This window comes from Perissodus microlepis, chromosome 3 (genome assembly GCF_051167445.1).
Source record: "Perissodus microlepis isolate ML-2025 ecotype Zambia chromosome 3, ASM5116744v1, whole genome shotgun sequence".
NCBI lineage: Eukaryota > Metazoa > Chordata > Actinopteri > Cichliformes > Cichlidae > Perissodus > Perissodus microlepis.
The window spans coordinates 17812122-17831546 of NC_140463.1; the positions used below are offsets into that span (position 1 = coordinate 17812122).

General features: G+C 40.1%; 1 protein-coding gene across 1 annotated transcript; it reads right to left on the minus strand.

Annotated features, from left to right (window-relative positions):
- Nucleotides 1–421: 421 nt before the first annotated feature.
- LOC146390277 (protein NLRC3-like) lies at nucleotides 422–18526 on the minus strand. The gene is made up of 12 exons (XM_084923330.1): nucleotides 18472–18526; nucleotides 14556–14693; nucleotides 14370–14471; nucleotides 14213–14254; nucleotides 11430–11508; nucleotides 7412–7637; nucleotides 5449–7252; nucleotides 4480–4632; nucleotides 3153–3326; nucleotides 2251–2424; nucleotides 1358–1404; nucleotides 422–1187 (listed from the first exon to the last, which is right to left on the minus strand). The coding sequence occupies exons 2-12, from the start codon at nucleotides 14642–14644 to the stop codon at nucleotides 652–654; spliced, it is 3426 nt and encodes a 1141-aa protein (XP_084779456.1). The 5' UTR covers nucleotides 14645–14693; nucleotides 18472–18526; the 3' UTR covers nucleotides 422–651.
- Nucleotides 18527–19425: the final 899 nt, after the last annotated feature.

A 19425-nucleotide genomic window follows, 5' to 3' on the forward strand; every position in this document is an offset into this window, starting at 1 on the left:
ACTAGCTGAGCACAGCCCTTCTCCTCAAATTCACTGGCTAACATCCTGTTTACTAATGACATCAGTTCCTATCACAGACTATAGTGATTTTAAGGTGGCTCACGTGAGTTACCATTTCATATTAAATATCTAAGAAATATGTCTGTGAAGGTTCTCAGTCATCCAGGTCATCGTAGTCAAAGGAGCTTGCAAAGAAAAGCGTCTGGACTTCTTTAAGTTACTTGAAGACGTTTCACCTCTCATCCGAGAAGCTTCTTCAGTTCTAAGGTCAAATGGTGGAGAGTCCCAGATATAAACCAGATATAAACCTAGTGGGAGTATCCCCCCTCTGTGGGGGGATACTCCCACTAGGTTTATATCGGATGAGAGGTGAAACGTCTTCAAGTAACTTAAAGAAGTCCAGACGCTTTTCTTTGCAAGCTCCTTTGACTATCTAAGAAATATAAAATAACATTCTACCTTAAACTGAATTCATTTTTGATATCACAGCAGATTATTTTTAATGAGTTCATATTTGTTGAAAATGCAGAGGAGCTGGTTGTGAACTGAGCTTCAGAGAAACACAACATACTGATATTGTTGTGTTTCTATCAGACTATCTGTTCAACAGTCAAAGTGTTTCTCTAAAGAGGCACGAGTACACTCTTTAGATTATTCTCTGCAAACAAACACTGAGGAACTAGGAAACCACACTCTAAATCCAGGACAAAGAGGTTCTGTGAATGTGGTGTTGAAGGTATGGAGGTGGATCAGGGTGTCAGAGGAGACTCTGTAGAAGGACAGAGTGCCAGCAGGACAGTCCACATACACTGCTACTCTGTTAGAGACTGAGGAGGAGGAGGAGGATATGGATGTTTCTCTGTTATTGTGACAGACAGAGTAACCATCATCGGAGCAGCTGAGACTCCAGGATTGATCATTCCACCCAAATGAACAGTTATCACTGCCACTTTTCCTTCGGATTTTTCTATAAGTCACTGATATGTCAACATCTCCTTTCCACTCAACCTCCCAGTAACAGCGGCCAGTCAGGCCATTTCTACACAGCAGCTGAGGATGAACATCAAATCTGTCTGGATGATCAGGATATAAATGAACCTCCTCCACATGTGTCACCTTTCTTTTGTTGTCAGACAGTTTGAGGTTTGTGTGTACTGTGTTTGTATCTATTGTGAGTTGACAGGAATCTGATGGAGAGAACAAACACAATCCAGTTGCAGTTATTGTTATCATCTGTTGATTGATTGACACTATGATGACTTCTGACATCAGAGAGGTGAATGAGTGCTGTGACAGTTTGAAGATGGTTGAATGTGTGCTGCTTTGTTTTCATAAATCACATTAAAAACGCACTTACACTTCCTCAGACCTGGTCTCAACCATCGGACTCCAGCAGGCTCCACCCTGAAAGGAGGAGGGGGGTCAGACCAGCACAGTCTCTTTCAGCATGCACACGAGGACATTACATCGTCATACACTGATACTGCTAGACAGTGATAAAGGAACAGTCCAACATTTTCAGAAATATGTGGCTATCTGTGAACCAGTATCTTTCAAATACCACCCCCTCCCCCAAACAAAAAACAAAACAAAACAAAACAAAACAAAGAGAGTTGTTGATTCTCACCAAGCAGAAGGTCCATATACACAATCACCAGTGTTTCCAAGTCCCAATGACTGGAGCATAAGTATTAAGAAATTTAAAGAGAGCATACGGAGCATATTTAAAGAGAGCCTCCACCAGTGAGTGAATGAATAGTGGCATTGTAAAGCTCTTTGGGTGCCTTGAAAAGCGCTATATAAATCCAATCCATTATTATTATTATTATTATTATTATTATTATATGGAACAAGCCAGGCAGGGGAACAAAGTGAAAAATGTAAAGACTGTGGGAAGACATATAGTTATAGATATGTCCAAAGATCCTAAAACAACTGCAAAGACACTAGTGAATGACTTAACGTAGTCGTGAATTGTACAGGGTGGGCCATTTATATGGATACACCGTATTAACATGGGAATGGTTGGTGATATTAAAGTCCTGTTTGTGGTACATTATTATCTGTGAGGGGGCAAACTCCTCAAGTGGGTGGTGACCATGGCGGCCATTTAGAAGTCGGCCATCTTGGATGCAACTTTTGTTTTTTCAATAGGAAGAGGGTCATGTGACACATCAAACTTATTGGTAATGCCACAAGAAAAACAATGGTTTTAATGTCTTCCTCCAGTACCAGACCTTTTCTCCATACCTGAGAGTTTCCAGTTTCCAGGATGGATTCTTCTGTTCAGGCAACAACAGCTTCATTCCCAAGTCTCCTGGATGATTGTAGCTCAGGTCCAACTTTCTCAGATGGGAGTGGGAAGAACTCAGGGCAGATTCCAGAGAAGCACATCCGTCCACTGTGATCAAACAGCCTGACAGACTGCAGGTACGTACCAAAAAAAAAGTGTTTTATTTTCTTCCCAGAGAAAGTGAGCTCCATCCACTCAATTTAATTTACCTACATTTATAAAAATGTCTTAACTTTTTATAGCAGAGATAACACTACAATATAAGAGAAAGAACCACAACTCTCAGATGATCCCCTGTCAGCAGCAATTGGTCACAGGGAGGAGGAAAAACGTCTTACAACTAGGAAGAGACCGCCAACAAAATCTTGCTCAGGGAGGTTTAACCATCTGCTTTAACATGTAGGTGATGTTGGTGCGAGTGAGGACAAACAGCCCATGAGTCCTGTGTCAGATTAGATAAGACTGACTGATAAGGTTCAGTAAATGCCTCAAAGTGATTCTGAAAAAGATTCAGGTGACTCAGGCGGGAAAAGCAGGGCTCTCCTCACATAGTCCATAACGTAGGTGGGGCGCTACCAATGTCAACCGAGTTGGGCAGTGGAAGGAAATGTGAGCTATATTCACTGAGCACAGGTAAAATAGCATAAAAAATTAAACAAACAAAAAAACATTAAATGGAACAAAATGCATCCAGGATCATTTAAGGATTAAATATTGTTTGGGACTGTGTAAATAAAACTGAATTTAAATTTTCACGATTATAAAACTAGGGCAAAAAATCTCGTTACTTTTATTAAGTTATACAAACAAAATGCAAAATGCAAAAGAAAAAAAAGAGCAGAGCACATCTTGATCTGACCTGAGAGTTTCAAGTTTGCAGTACGGACTCTCCAGACCAACAGACAGAAGCTTCAATCCCAAATCCTTCACGTTGTTGTTACTCAGGTCCAGCTCTCTCAAACTAGAGAACCGCATGCTAAGAACTGAGGACAGAGCTTCACAGGCTGTCTCTGCAAGGTTACAGTGACTCAGTCTGCAGATTTATACACAAGAACACAAAGAACACTGATATAAGTCATAGTCACCTCAAGGTGCTTTATGTTGTAAGGTAGACCCTACAATAATACATACAGAGAAAAACCCAACAATCATATGACCCCACTGAGAGAAGGAAGACAAGATAAAAAATTCAGGGTCACCTGATCTAGCCCTAACTATATGATTTAGCAAAAAGGAAAGTTTGAAGCCTAATTTCAAAAGTAGAGATAGTGTCTGTCTCCCAAATCCAAAATAGAAGCTGGTTCCATAGAAGAGGGGATTCAAAACTGAAGGCTCTCCCTCCCATTCTACTTTTGAATACTACAAACCACGGGCAGGAAACATGGCAGGTGCCAGGGCTGTCCCACCAGGAATGATTCTAAGACTAGCGTGACCTGGGCACAATGCAAGAAATATGTCTGCAAGGAGCATGCACACACTCTCTTCACATCCTGTGTACAGTAGTGCAGAGAAAAAATTTGGCTGTTGGACAAGAACTGTTCCATGTTCTGACTATGTTCCTATTATTTTCTGTTTCACAAATGGTTGAATTTCACATGAAATATGTACCACTCCCTCCAAACCAACAGCAAAAACAAACAAAACAAAACAAATTAATAAAAAAAAACTTCAACTCTACCATTGCCAGTCCCAGGCCTGTATAAGAAAAGAGGAGGGGTGATTGAAAGTGATGTCATGGTGCTAGAGGAAAAATTAACAAGATTCATTCTAAAGGGCATGGATGTAAACACCACGAGAAAGAAACAGATCTAGAATTGAAAATTTGACCTGATGGTGGTGCTAGAGAAAATGTCATGTCATCACCAAAGACCAACAGGGTTCATCTACTTGTGGTTATTAATGTTGGCAGTAATTTTGAAAAGTTCTCAATTCAAACTTTTCAAGATACATTTATTCTAAATTAAAAGTTTGACTTCATGGCTTGATGGTGGCACTAGAATTTTATTATCAAGGGACTACTAATGTATTCAATAAATAAACAAAGTGCCTGACGCAAACAATTGGTCAACAATTGTATGTAAGCCATTTTGTAGAGGTAAATAACCCCCATGGTAAAACGTGATAGTAATATTTGAGGAGAATAGGAGGGTTAACTGATAAGAAAACAGAATATATATTGATCTGACCGGAGAGTTGTCAGTTTAGAGTATGGAAACTTCACTCTTGAATCCTGCAGGTCATTGTTACTTAGGTCCAACTCTTTCAGACTAGAGGACTGGGAGTTGAGAATTGAGGAAAGAGCTTCACAGCTTTTCTTTGAGAGGTTACAGCCACTCAGTCTGAAATATAAAAGATAAACTGAAAACACTGTTGTAGTGCAATGACAGTACACTGAAGCATTATTAGATTTAGCAATTTTTTAAGCAGTCTTGATCAACAATGTCAAAATTATTTTTGTAATTTTTTCTTAATTTCTTTTCTTCTTTGAGGCATCAAACAGTTCAATGCTCCCTAACCGCTAAGGACTCGACAACAATTTTTAATCTTATGTCTATGTTCAAACAGTAAAAATCTCTCTCTCTCTCTCTCTCTCTCTCTCTCTCTCACACACACACACACACACACACACTTTAAACAAACCAACAAAAAAACAAAACAAATCACCCACTTGCATTGTAACTGGCTTCTGTACATTTTGGAAATATTGTTTATATTTTTAGGTAGGATGGTGGGGCAGAAATTGGATTAATTGTAATTCAGAAAAGGGTCCCATGTTCATCTTTGTTTTGTTTTGTTTTTGTTTGTTTGTTTTTTTTTTGGGGGGGGGGGTGCTAAATGTGGGTTGTTGTAAAAATTTGTGCTCTCTGAATGTTAAGATATAATCTAACAATACTGTGTCAGAATAAAACGTAATTTTACATTATACATTAACAGAAATGCATACAGTCTTGAAAACTTTGGATTATTACAAAATCACAGAACTACAAAAAAACCTAGGAGTTTCTTTCAATTTTAAAAAAGTAATTTAGAGATATCGGTTGACCTGATCTATGAGGGAAGAAAACAGGAAATCATTTAATATATGACTGTTCTATTTTCAATCATTTGTGAAATCAACCATTTTTAAATATAGTGATGAGTATATATTCACTTACAGAGCTTTGTTGGAGGTTTTGACCACTGGCAGCAGCCTCAGAAAAGCCTCCTCTGAAACAGAGTATTTCTTCAGGTCAAACACATCCAGATCTTTTTCTGATGACAGTAAGATGAAGACCAGAGCTGACCACTGAGCAGGAGACAGTTTATCTGTGGAGAGACTTCCTGAACTCAGGAACTGTTGGATCTCCTCCACTAGCGAATAATCGTTCAGTTCATTCAGACAGTGGAATAGATTGATGCTTTTCTCTGCAGACAGATTCTTACTGAGCTTCTTCTTGATGTACTCGACTGTTTCGTGACTGGTCTGTGAGATACTTCCTGTCTGTGTCAGCAGACCTCGTAGGAGAGCCTGATTGGTCTGCAATGAAAGACCCAGAAGGAAACGGAGGAACAAGTCCAGGTGTCCATTTGGACTCTGCAAGGCCTTGTTCACAGCACTCTGGTGGAGATACTTTATACTACTTTTCTTTTTTAAAAAGAAAGACTTATGGGAGGTTGGTTGTTGTTTTTCCAGCAGATTGACTCCAGATTTGATGAAGGTCAGATGGACATGAAGAGCAGCCAGAAACTCCTGAACACTCAGATGGATGAAGCAGAACACCTTGTCCCGGTACAGTCCTCTCTTCTCTTTAAAGATCTGTGTGAACACTCCTGAGTAGACTGAGGCTGCTCTGATATCGATGTCACACTCTGACAGGTCTGATTCATAGAAGATCAGGTTTCCTTTCTGCAGCTGATCAAAAGACAGTTTTCCCAGAGACTTAATCATCTTCCTGCTCTCTGGACTCCAGTGTGGATCTGTCTCAGCTCCTCCATCATACTTGACCTTCGTCACTTTGGCCTGAACCACCAGGAAGTGGATGTACATCTCAGTCAGGGTCTTGGGTAGCTGTCCTCCCTCTCTGGTTTTCAGCACATCCTCCAGAACTGTAGCTGTGATCCAGCAAAAGACTGGGATGTGGCACATGATGTGGAGGCTTCGTGAGGTCTTGATGTGGGAGATGATCCTGCTGGCCTGCTCCTCATCTCTGAATCTCTTCTTGAAGTACTCCTCCTTCTGTGGGTCAGTGAACCCTCTGACCTCTGTCACCATGTCAACACAGTCAGGAGGGATCTGACTGGCTGCTGCAGGCCGTGTGGTTATCCAGAGGTGAGCAGAGGGAAGCAGTTTCCCCCTGATGAGGTTGGTCAGTAGCACATCCAATGTGGTGGACTTTCTAGGGTCAGTTAGGATTTCACTTTTGTGGAAGTCCAGAGGAAGTTGACACTCATCTAGACCATCAAAAATGAACACAACCTGGAAGTCTTCAAAGCTGCAGATTCCTGCTTCTTTGGTTTCAGTAAAGAAGTGATGAACAAGTTCCACCAGGCTGAACTTTTTCTCTTTTAGTATATTCATTTCCCTGAAAGGGAATGGAAATATGAACTGGATGTCTTGATCGGCTTTGTCTTCAGCCCAGTCGAGGGTGTATTTCTGTGTTAAGACTGTTTTCCCAATGCCAGCCACTCCCTTTGTCAGCACTGTTCTGATTGGTTCATCTCTTCCAGGTGAGGCTTTAAAGATGTCTTCTTGTCTGATTGTTGTTTCTGGTCTATCTGGTTTCCAGGATGCTGTTTCAGTCTTTCTGACCTCATGTTCATCATTGACCTCTGCAGTTCCTCCCTCTGTGATGTAGAGCTCTGTGTAGATCTGATTCAGAAGGGTTGGGTTTCCTTCTTTAGCAATCCCCTCAAACACACACTGGAACTTCTTCTTCAACTTCGTTTTAAGTTTACATTTACAAATTGCTGCAACATGTTCTGAAAACAATGAAAAAAACAGAAAACAAGGAAATGAAATGCATATGACTATTTGTGCCCCCGAAAATATGCATGTGTAATATTTTTGTTAACATTAATGAGACATTACTAAATGTTCCATTCATCCAGCAGCTTAAATATCTAGAGAAATTGTCTTACTGCTCTGCAGACGGTCAGCCAGCTCCTCCTGCTTCAGTTTTCTTAGGAAGTGCAATGTGATCTTCACAAATGCTTCTCTGCTGCTCTGCTGCTCATCATCCTCACCCTTCAAAACCTCCTCATTCACAATCTTATTCTCTACGCATTCCGGGTAATCTGGACTCAGAACCTTCTGGATCTTCTTCAGCTCATTCTTTACAAAAAGGATGATATTGTCCTCCAGCAGCTGGAACAGAATACTTTATGAATGACCCAGTCAGACTGAAATCATGCAGCCAAACATCAGATCCATGTTGGACAATCCACTGGTCGAACAAAGAGCAGCATGGAGATGACTGTGAACAGATGACTGGACTTTCTCATTGGTAACTTTATACATTTGTGTCATGTCTTAATTGACTGTTCAGTTGTTGATGCACCTCTTTTTTGCTGCTAAATATGATACCATCACTCTCAACTTCAATCTACCTAACACCCACTTACTTAAGAGCAAGGGACATATCTTCTATGATCTCTTTACCAACTGTAAGCTAGACTTTCTCTGGTCAACTGAGACTTAGCAATGCCCAATGACTTGTCTCAGTTGAATGAATCAGCTCCTCCTGGGTTTGTTAACATCTTTCAACCCTGTAGTACTGGCCGGGGACCTTACAATAATCTATCATGAGAGGTGAAAAGTCATACTAGTCTCTGCTCCTGTGTCAGTTCTTTTGAATCTACTGTGTGTTAAATGTCTGTTCCTACTCCTAGCATTTATTCAACTGTCTACCATTTCCCTAAACTCAACAATCAGTTCCCAAATGATTTTGCTGCCTGCCTCACATCTATCACAGTATTAATAACTCTCTCATCAGAGATTTTGTATCTTACCTTGAGAGTTTGGATTTCAGCAGCATATTGGTGTTGCTACTCAGTCTAAAGGAAACATTTGAAACCTGATTTGCTGCTCTGGTGTAACCCAGCTTATCTATGAAACTCTCTTTATTAACAATTCTCTATTAATAATTCTCTCTCCAGTAGCATTGACTCTTTCATAGACATTCAGAGTTTATTCACCATTGAAGAACTGATTTCACTCTACAACACTGAACTCCATGAAAAAAAAGATGTGTTTTCTCCTCTTTCTCTACCCCCTGAGTTTACACCTGAACTTTTACTATTACTGTCACAAACTTGAGAGGCTCTACAAAAGAACTGGACTTGCTCATAAAAGATGTATAAAAATCATAAACGACATTATAAGGACAGCATCGCTCAAACTAGCCTAGTTACTATTGTCATATTATCTCTTCTAATGAAGGTAACACCAAGTCACTCTTTTCATTGCTTAACAACATCATCCAGTCTCCAAAAGTTGATTCTGTTCATCTGGACGTAGCGTTTTGTGGGAGAAACGTTTCGTCACTCATCCAAGTGACTTCTTCAGTCTCAGCTGACTGCAGGTTTCCCCAATCTTATAAACAGTACATTTGCATAATGACTGAAACCAGCCCACTGAAGGAAGAATCTGCATGTCTTTGGACGGAAGCCGGAGTATCCGGAGGGAACCCATGCAAACACGGGGAGAACATGCAAACTCCACACAGAAAGACACCGGCCTGATGGTGGAATTGAACTCAGGACCTTCTTACTGTGTGGCAACAGTCCTAACCAACGTGCCACCGTGCTGCCCGAAAAAGCAAAAAGTTAAAAAGGCTTTCATTATAGGTATACCTCAACTATGAGAGACAAAATGAAAAAAAATAAATCCAGAAAATCACATTGTCTGATTTTCAAAGAATTTGTTTGCAAATTATAGTGGAAAATAAATATTTGGACATCTAGAAACAAGCAAGATTTCTGGCTCTCACAGACCTGTGACTTCTTCTGTAAGAGGTTCCTCTGTCCTCCACTCGTTACCTGTATTAACCTGTTTGAATTTGTTATCACAACCTCAAACAGTCACACTCCAAACTCCACTATGGCCAAGACCAAAGAGCTGTCAAAGGACACCAGAAACAAAATTATAGACCTGCGCCAGGCTGAGAAGCAGCTTGGTGTGAAGAAATTAACTGTGGGAGCAATTATTAAAAAATGGAAGACATACAAGACCACTGATAATCTCCCTCGAGCTGGGGCTCTACGCAAGTTTTCACCCTGTGGGGTCAAAATGATCACAAGAACAGTGAGCAAAAATCCCAGAACCACACAGTGAATGACCTGCAGAGAGCTAGGACCAAAGTAACAAAGGCTACCATCAGTAACAGTAACTACACCGCCAGTGACTCAAATCCTGCAGGGCCAGACGTGTCCCCTGCTACAGCCAGTGCATGTCCAGGCCCATCTGAAGTTTGCTAGAGAGCATTTGGATGATCCAGAAGAAGATTGGGAGAATGTCATATGGTCAGATGAAACCAAAATGGAACTTTTTAGTAAAAACTCAAGTTGTCGTGTTTGGAGGAGAAAGAATGTTGAGGTCCATCTAAAGAACACCATACCTACTGTGAAGCATTGGGTGGAAACATCATGCTTTGGGGCTGTTTTTCTGCAAAGGGACCAAGACAACTGATACATGTAAAGGAAAGAATGAATGGGGCCATGTATCCATGTAATTTTCAGTGAAACCTCCTTCAATCAGCATGGAATTGAAGATGAAACATGGCTGGGTCTTTCAGCATGACAATGATCCCAAACACACTGCCCAGGTAACAAAGGAGTGGCTTTGTAAGAATCATTTCAAGGTCCTGGAGTGACCTAGCCAATTCGCAGATCTCAACACCATAAAAAAAATCTTTGGAGGGAATTGAAAGCTGTGTTGCCCAGCAACAGCCCCAAAACATCACTGCTCTAGAGGAGATCTGCATGTAGGAATGAACCAAAATACCAGCAACAGTGTGTGAAAACCTTGTGAAGACTTACAGAAAACGCTTGACCTCTGTCATTGCAAACAAAGGGTATATAATAAAGTAAATGAGATTAACTTTTTTATTGACTGTGTTTCGAACTTATTTTTCATTTCCAAAATCATTTTAGAAATGGTAGAGTGAAGCACCACGGCAGACCCAGAGAAATTTTCGTGCTTTGCAGCCTTCTTTATTTACGCTCATGGTTGCTGTTACAACACACACAGAGCTGCAGCTCTCCTGCTGCCAGCACAACATACCAACAACAACAACCCCAATCACAGGACCCAGTGCAATATTTAAGTCAGCAGGGCATGATTACAGATGCCATGCGGGTGCGTCCATCTCCCCTGCACGGCACCCGCAGGCCACGCCCCGCCACAGGTAGTCATTCAAGTTCATTCACATTTATCTCAATTACAAATAGTTTCAGTCTGGTTTTCATTCCCCTCCGAGAACAGAGACTGCACTCATAGAAGTTACCAATGACCTTCTCAGCTGATTCCATTTTACTTACTATTCTCATTCTTGTTGACCTCAGTGGAGCCTTTGATACTATCAGGCATTGTACCCTCCTAACAGATTATCCTCCACTGACATCACTCCATACCCACTCTAAGGGTTGAGTCTTTCCTTTCAGACTGCACCCAGGTCATTTAGCTCAAATTATTCACATTCCAGCCTTCTTCAGTCACTTCAGGTATTTTATCATTCATTTCTTCCCCATGTACTATCTTTCATAAATACAACAACAATTTCCACTGACACACAAATGACAACAAATCTACCTTGCCTCCCTCCTCACTCACTGACTATATATCGAAAACAAAATCCTGGTTGTCTTCAGATTTATTCAAAATAAATAGCGACAAAACTAAGGTTCTCCACATTAGTATAAAATCAACACGATCCAAAACAATTTTTCCTTAGTCAGTGACTGTTCCTCTGTCTCCCCCTCCTCACGGGTTAAGAGTCTGGGTGTCATTCTCGACAATACATTATACTTTCATTCATTGTATTTGCATCAGTAATAATAATAACAACAACAATAATAATAATAAGTATTATTATTATCATTATTATTATTATGTAGATGTTTTGTTTAGTAGTAAAGTAGTTGTTGAACATGTGCAGACCATAAATATGGAGTCCAGGTGTGTTTCATGCTGCTGGGCAGACGGACCACAGGGAAACTCTGAGCTGTTCTGGCCCACTCTGTGGAAAAATCATGAAGAATTAGTCCAAGTACAGGATGCCGATCCACCACATCTGGGATTGCACCATTAATGCTAAATACGGGTTTATGAGCAGCATGCGCTCACAATCAGATTCGTTCGTTTTTCTCCTTTTCAGAGAAAACCTTTCATACATTCTCAAACCTGTTAGAAGACAACAGCATGAGTATTTTGAACTAAATGCAAGCGATGGAGTGTTGAATACCTAAACAGAGAGAATTGCAGCAGGCGAGTCTAGAGGTGATGAAGGCATGAATAATTTTTTTTTTAGATTTTTAGGAGGAAGATAAGGCTTTGCTTTGGCAATTTCATGTAACTGATAAAAACTGTTTTTCACAACTGTGGACACTTGCTTCTCTAATTTAAAAGAGCTATCTAAAAACACTCAGAGATTTCTTACAGTGTGGGAGTGATCACAAGCAAGAGGCCCAAGGGTATCCGTTAACTTATCCAAAGGGGCATGACTTCATAAAACAATAACTTCGGTCTTATTTTCGTTTAGGGTGAGAAAATTCAGTCTTTAACATCATGTAGACAGTTCAGGAAAGGTGGCAGTGGGACAGAGACATCCAGTATCAAGGGGAAGTAAATTTGGATGTCATCAATATAACAGTGAAAGGCAATGTTGTATTTCTTGAAAATAGATCCCAAAGGCAGCATGTATAAGGAGAAGGGAGTTGGGCCCAAAACAGACCCATGTGGCACACCGCAACAAATAGGGGCGGAGGAAGAGGAGTATTCTTCAGTAGCAACAGAAAAGGACCTCTCTGATAGTTATAATTTAAACCCTGTTTAATACGGCGCCTTTAAGACCAACAATGTGTTGAAGTCTCGATAAAAGAATGTTATGTTCAGCTGGACTAGAACAACAGAAAATGCTGAGTCGAAAGTTAAAAGAAGATAATTAAAAACTCTTAAAAGTGTCGACTCAGTACTGTGACGAGATTTAACACCAGACTGCAACTCTTCACAAATGCCATTCAATAAAAGTAAAAAACTAGGTCCAATAACGTGAAGAGCTTCCTTGAAAAAGCGAGAAGGAAGAATATCCTGAGGAAAATTAGAAGGTCCTGAGTAATTGATTACATCCTTTATGGCAGGAAAAGTCACAGGCTCAAAGTGCTGGAAAAACAGCCGAGCACTTAGAAGGCTGATCAAGGTCTAACCCTGCCTGTGCATGTGGAGACATTAAAGCTAAGATTTTTTCAATGAAGTGTTTTAAAATGTTTTCCTAAAGTGCAAAGGAAGCATCCATAAAACAGTGGCACAGGGGTTCATCACAAAACTATTAACTATTAAAACTATTAAACGAACTCAGGGATTGTGACTGTTGGTAGAAATTACACTGGACAGAAAAAGATGTTGCAGCTTTAACAATCTTCTTTTATTTTGATAAGCAGTCATGTAAGATGCTCAAAGACACCTAGAGTTTGACCTTCTTCCTTTTTCTCACTGCACTTCGACATTCACATCTGAGAGCGTGGGTGGTTTCATTCAGTCAAGGTTGCCATGAAGATTTAATGCGATTACTCCTAAGTGGAGCAACAGAGTCAAACATGCCAGAACATGTTGAATAAAAAGGTTAGCTAGCTCTTCAATCACTAGTTCCACACTAAGGTTGTGTTGGGATTAAATAATTTGCAGTGCCTCAAAAATACTATGCTTTTTTATTAATAACAAGTGTTATAAAGTTATAGAGTACAGTATTAAGTGGACACAACCCTGAAAAATAAATGCATGAAACCATGTGTCCTGCGAGAGTAGAAAGCTGCAGACTCTTGCTCACACTTGCGTGGGAAAATGTAGATAAGAGGGGACCATCTCTAGTGGAAGGTTACTGAGACACTGTTGTTTAGACTAGAATGAGAGAGCATCTGGCATAAAACTGTTAGGGGCACACCACCATTTTGAGATCCGTGGCAACGTGTCATGCAGGACGCATCTCCTTTCTAGAAGTATTGTGAAAGAGAAATAAAGGGTTAAATGGTCTACTGAGCAGTGTTTTGTCTTCCATTGGATGCCTCTGAGGAACCAAAAGAACTCGGCGAAGTGTTGATATTTACAGTTGGCATCATACATCATACAGTTAGTAAAAGCAGAGAATAGTGAGCAGCGGTCAATCATGCGTAACTGACGCACAGGTCCCTCACTGTTCAACTCCACATTACACACTGCGATATTAAACATCACTGGGAAATGATCTGATATCCCACAGTCTTTGATTTCTGTAATACAAACATCCAGACTGTTTGACAGCACCTGAACAAGTGTGTGGCATTTCGTGAGTTGGATCACACACCCACTGAGTAAGATTAAAGTGTCCATAAGGGGAAGGAAGTCCTTTACTAGTGGTCTAGTCTCACAGCGTACATGGATGTTAAACTCAACAACAATTAAAACACGGTCATATCCTAGCACAAGATTCCCTAGTAAGTCTGCAACAGCAAGATTAAAATCCTTAATGCATTTCGGTGGACGATACACCACAGCTCAGAGGACTGAGGGAGCGGAGTTCAGTTCCAAAAACTGCACCTCAAAGCTGGAGTAGAAAAAAGGTGGCAGTTGCCAACAGCGAAATTAGTTTTTAAATACCAAAGCTAGCCCTCCATCTCTACCAGTGATCCGGGGAGAGCTGAGAAATGAACAATCGGGGGGATGGAGTTCCGAGAAGGAAGAAAACTCACTGGGTTGAAGCCAAGTTTCCGTCAGGAATATAAAATCCAGTCCTGATGAGATTAAAAAAGAAAAAAAAAGTCATTTCAGATAAAAGTCTTGTTTGCCAACAACATATATCCAACAACATCAAGCAGTTAAATCAGCTCTCGAAGACTTCATGCTCACCTCTCTGCAGCAGATGCCTGCTGGACTTTAAAATTAATGAAACGTTCATTAGAGTCGTCAGTCTTTAAGGACACACAGCTGGGTGGAGGTTCAGGCTGGTTCCTGTAAATAATGATGAAGCAGTGATGTGAGTGCTGAGCTGTGACATGGAGAAGAGTCATGGACAGTTAGAGATGGTCATCTCACCTCTGAGCTTTGGTCTGGCTGTCATGTTCCCCACACAGAGTGGTTTTAGAGGGAGGGACTCCCTCCTCTCTGTCCTCACACTGATCCATGCTGCTGAATTCACATCCACGTCAGCTCACACGCACTTTCTACCTTCACCTGCAGAGGAAACACCAATCATTAATGTGAACATCAACTGAAATACTATTAATGCTATTGTATAAGTTTAGCGTGACTTGTTTTTTCTTGTCTTTTCTCATTTTCACAAAACACGAGAGATGTAACATTTCTTTTAGTTGCTGATGTTCCTGATGTTGGTCTTGCCGTGCCTTGGTCCTTTAAACTACTGAAGTGATGGACTGTACAGTGGTAAGTAACATAAATATAAATGTAACATAAAAAGTTACAAATATTTTACTAAATGTTGTAAAAAATGACTTGAAAAAACATGTTTTTGTAAGGTTTTGAGCTAAATGTGGAAAGATGTTGATGTTAATTTCAGCATGTTTCCCTTTACAAATGGCGTGTAGCCTTAATGTGGTCAGACTTTTTAATTGGTTGCTCCTAAATACACTTTTATTGTAGCTCTGTTTTACTTGCAAATGTGTGTGAAATGCTCACGTTTACATCATTTAACACATGGGCACACTACAGAGCCATGTGTTAAACAAAACATCAAAGCAAAGGATCTGCATCAAGGATTTTTTTATAATCAAATTACTCAATGATTCCGTCCAGTACTATAATAGATATAGAATGACTGAAAACAGAAAGGAAGCTGTTTATCAAGAACCCAAAAACACAAGAACAGCTTTAACAGATGAGTCAGCTATCTGGGTTACGATGATGTTAAATCATTTTTTTATTGCACAGAAGATTAGAGATGATCTGCCAACACAGTCTCATTCCTAACTCATCAGAGAACCTCTGTGATCACATTTTGGACACATCTGGAACCGACAGCAAGGTAGTGACGCTGCTTTATTTTCTGACCATATTCTTTACAATTTGTTTTACACTGCTCGCATTTATCACTGTGATCACAAACTACAAAAGGTAACTGTTGAGGAAATTTTAAATAAACTGCAAACACCCGGTAAGCATCTTTTTGAAGCAGAGTTTATTATACAGACTGCATGTGGAGAGAGCGCTCTGGTCACAAACCAGAATGGTCTCTAAAGATGGGCGCTGCCTTACATATGACCCGGCCAAACTCATGGGAAATTCCTCAGCACATCACCTAGCTCTATACCTCCCAGTTCAGCTCATCCTCGAACCCTTCCCCCCAAAGGAGAATTACGACCAACCGGCACCTCCCTTATGCGGTGCCTATATGCCTGTAACCCACATACAATGACCCCACTGTGAAGGTGTGATAAACAGGCCCACTTGAGATAACATCCTACATTCATATAACTATGTGACAAAGTGATACTATTATTACCAATGTAAAATACATATTACTACATAGAATAAAGAAATCTTCCATCACAAAACTATTTCTACATCAGCTACACCAACAGAGAGCTGACAGACAGATAGTCCAAGAGGATTTCATGATACCATCAAAATTATTAGTTTAGCCTTTAGTTATAGACCATAATTCACATGCAGACATCACAATTATAGAATTTAATAAATCCAGAGCTACAAACATAAAGAAATGTTTTTTTAAAAAACCCTTAAAGTTATGAAATATTACAGTGATCTATAAATACAGTCAGGTCAGTTCAGCTCCATTAGTTTCTGTGACGCCAAAATTATCAGCTGTTAGCAGAGGAATGTTTTTAACTGAACACTTCCTCATGCCTGAGTGTGTCACGCTACATGTGGGTCTGAGTGTGAACATTAACTTGGTTATTACAACTTTATTCTTCTCTGTTCTTTCTGTTTTTAAATACGTGCTTCTGTTTTTCATCAATAAATAGGAGTCCTTGTTAAAGTGGTTCAGATCTTCACATCTGAACATTTCTCTGAGTTTTTTATACATACACCGGATCCCAAATTATTATACAAATTGTGTTTATTTAAGTTTCATAAAGATTAAATAAGTTGTTTTTCAATTAAACTCAAGGATGGAATTGTGGTGGTCATCTTTGGATCACTGAAATCAAATCACAATGATGAAGGTTTCTGCCAGGCAAATACATCAGATTAAGAGAGCAGCTGCTAAAAGGCCATTAAAAAGCAGCAAACACATATTTTAAGTTGCAGGTGCCTCTGCAGTCCCGCGAATGTCAAGCTGTAGGATCCTCCAGAGACTTGCAGTTGTGCATAAACCTTCTATTCGGCCACCCCTAACCAATGCTCACAAGCAGAAACGGCTGCAGTGGGCCCAGAACTACATGAAGACTAATTTTCAAACAGTCTTGTTCACTGATGAGTGCCGTGCAACCCTGGATGGTCCAGATGGATGCAGTGGTGGATACAGTGGTGGATGGCCATGATGTCACAACAAGGCTGCGTCGTCAGCAGGGAGATGGTGGAGTCATGTTTTGGGCCGGAATCACGGGAAAAGAGCTGATCGGCCCCTTTAGGGTCCCTGAAGGTGTGAAAATGACCGCTGCAAGGAATACCTCTGCATCATTGGCTGCTATCGGCATAAAAGGAGAGAAACGCATGGTGTGGCCCCCATTCTCCCCTAACCTCAATTCTATTAAGAACCTTTGGAGCATTCAAGCAAGCAAAACAGGTGGGAGGCAGTTCACATCCAAACAGCAGCTCTGGGAGGCTATTCTAACATCCTGCAAAGACATTCAAGCAAAAACTTCCCAAAAACTCACAAGTTCCATGGGTGCAAGAACTGTGAAACTGCTATCAAATAAGGGGTCCTATGTTAATATGTAACTTGACCTGTTAAGATGTTTCTGATTGAAATATCTTGTGATTTCAATAAATATGATCTACTAATGCTGCAGATTCAATAAATGACCATTTTTAATTCTCTACAACCTATAAAATCTTTTGAAACTCTGTGTGCGTAATAATTTGGAACTGTGCCTTTTAAGTTTTTTATTTTTGAAAAACATACTGTTTTCATTGGGAGATTTGTTCAGTAACATTTAAATTATACTCTAATGGTTGATGACTCGAAAATTATGCTGACTGTCATTTGAATCACTATTTAGGAAAATCAGAGAAAAATACCATTTGCATAATAATTTGGAATGCAGTGTAAAGACTAATAATCAGTACTGATTAGTTTTTATTTTTTGTTTATTTGTGCTTCTGATTGCATTTCCTGTTGTGATTGAATGCAACATAGATCTTAACCTTTACATAAAGGACTCAACTTACTCAAATAACATCAAGTGAGCCTTTGAAAACTGTTCAAAAGGAAGAAATGTAAAAGCATTTTACAAAAAATCTGAAGACTTGGGACGTCAAAATGGAGAGAAAGGCAAGAGACCACACCTTGTCCAACTATCATTGATTAAAAGCTTAAAATGCTAAACAAGAAAACTCAGACTCAAATCCACTGATTTATCCAAAAAGAGAAAGTACAAAGTGAACTCGACAGCGACACAAAGACATGGAAAAGTTGCCAAATGCTTTTCTGCACATCATGCATGATGTAAGTCACATCCCTCTTGAATTTTCTTCTTTTTTTCATGTTTTTACTGAAAAATTCTGCTTCTTTACTTCATCTTGTTTCAACAATAAAACCAGTACAAATTCAGTAAAAGCTGAAAGTCCACTTCTCAACAACAAACTAATTTGTCTAATGGATCTGAAGTTTCATACAGATCCATTTAAACTGTTGTTCACAGTAACAAATGTTTCAGTGTAGAGTTACTGATTGATAACCAGTGTCTTAAAAAAAAAAGAGTGATCAAAGTTTGTCCTGAAGTAAGAGCTGAACATCTGGTTCAAACATCACAGAGCAGAAACAAACAGTCAAACTGTTAAAGGAGGAGATAAAAAAAAACCAACTTACAGTTTCTTCACACAGAGACACGAACAACAAGCTCCACACCTGGACATTAAACAGGGACACACAGGTGAGCTGCTTACAGGAAGGAGGACAGGTGGGAGGGGCTAAGCTCTGTGTGTGTTGATGCTGTAACATTTAAAAATATGTTGTCTGACTGCTCAGACTAAATCTAGTCAGAGTAAAGTTCGCATGCTGACGTGTGAGTACACGAAACCTTGTTGAAGCTGCAGGTGTGAACACACTAATCACAGATCGTCTCTCACACACTGTTCGCTTTGCTTGGAATATAAAAGCTTCAAATGTTCAGCATGTTTCTCTGGATTACTTAATATATTATCATGCTTTTTACAACTACACGAATGTACTATTGCTGTGTGATTTATTACTGTTACTGAAGGTCCCGTAGTAAAGGGACCTCTGGCTAATGCGTCGGGTTCCATGTCGGGCTCCATGTCGGGCTCCATGTTGGGCTCGTAGCCAAAAACTAGCTTTACTTTGTTGTCTGGGTCAACTTTGCTTGCGAGAGACAGAGAGAGGCGTTGAAAGGCTGCTCCAACAGAACTTATTGTTTCGGAGGAAAACACGAACACGGTGTACAGTCGAGTCTTAATAGCTACTTATAACTGGGCTTGTCAGGCACTCTTCTTGGCTGCAGTGGTTATTATTATATTTACATGCTACCAGCTCTTATTTTTGCTCGATGACAACTCGTACTTTTCCACAATCCTTTTTCTCCCTCCTCTTGCTCACAGACACATAACGTGTATGGCAGTCCATTCTCAATGCAGCACAGACTACACTGCCCATGATGCTACATTCTTTAGAGCTATGCCTGTAGCATTCTGCCTATTCGGTCTTTAAGTGATGACGTGACGAATTCTGCTTCTGGGCCCAAAGTAGTCTGCATTGCAAATGCAAAGACATTTTTTAAAACGTATGTCAAAGTGTAACCGACAT

Excerpts from the sequence above, each read along its gene's own strand:
- LOC146390277 (XM_084923330.1), bottom strand. The coding sequence starts at position 14,644 with ATGGATCAGTGTGAGGACAGAGAGGAGGGAGTCCCTCCCTCTAAAACC. Across the intron at positions 7,253-7,411 it reads GGCTGACCGTCTGCAGAGCA|AACATGTTGCAGCAATTTGT; the intron begins GTAAGACAATTT and ends CATTGTTTTCAG. Across the intron at positions 1,405-2,250 it reads TGGAAACTGGAAACTCTCAG|GGTGGAGCCTGCTGGAGTCC; the intron begins GTATGGAGAAAA and ends TCCTCCTTTCAG.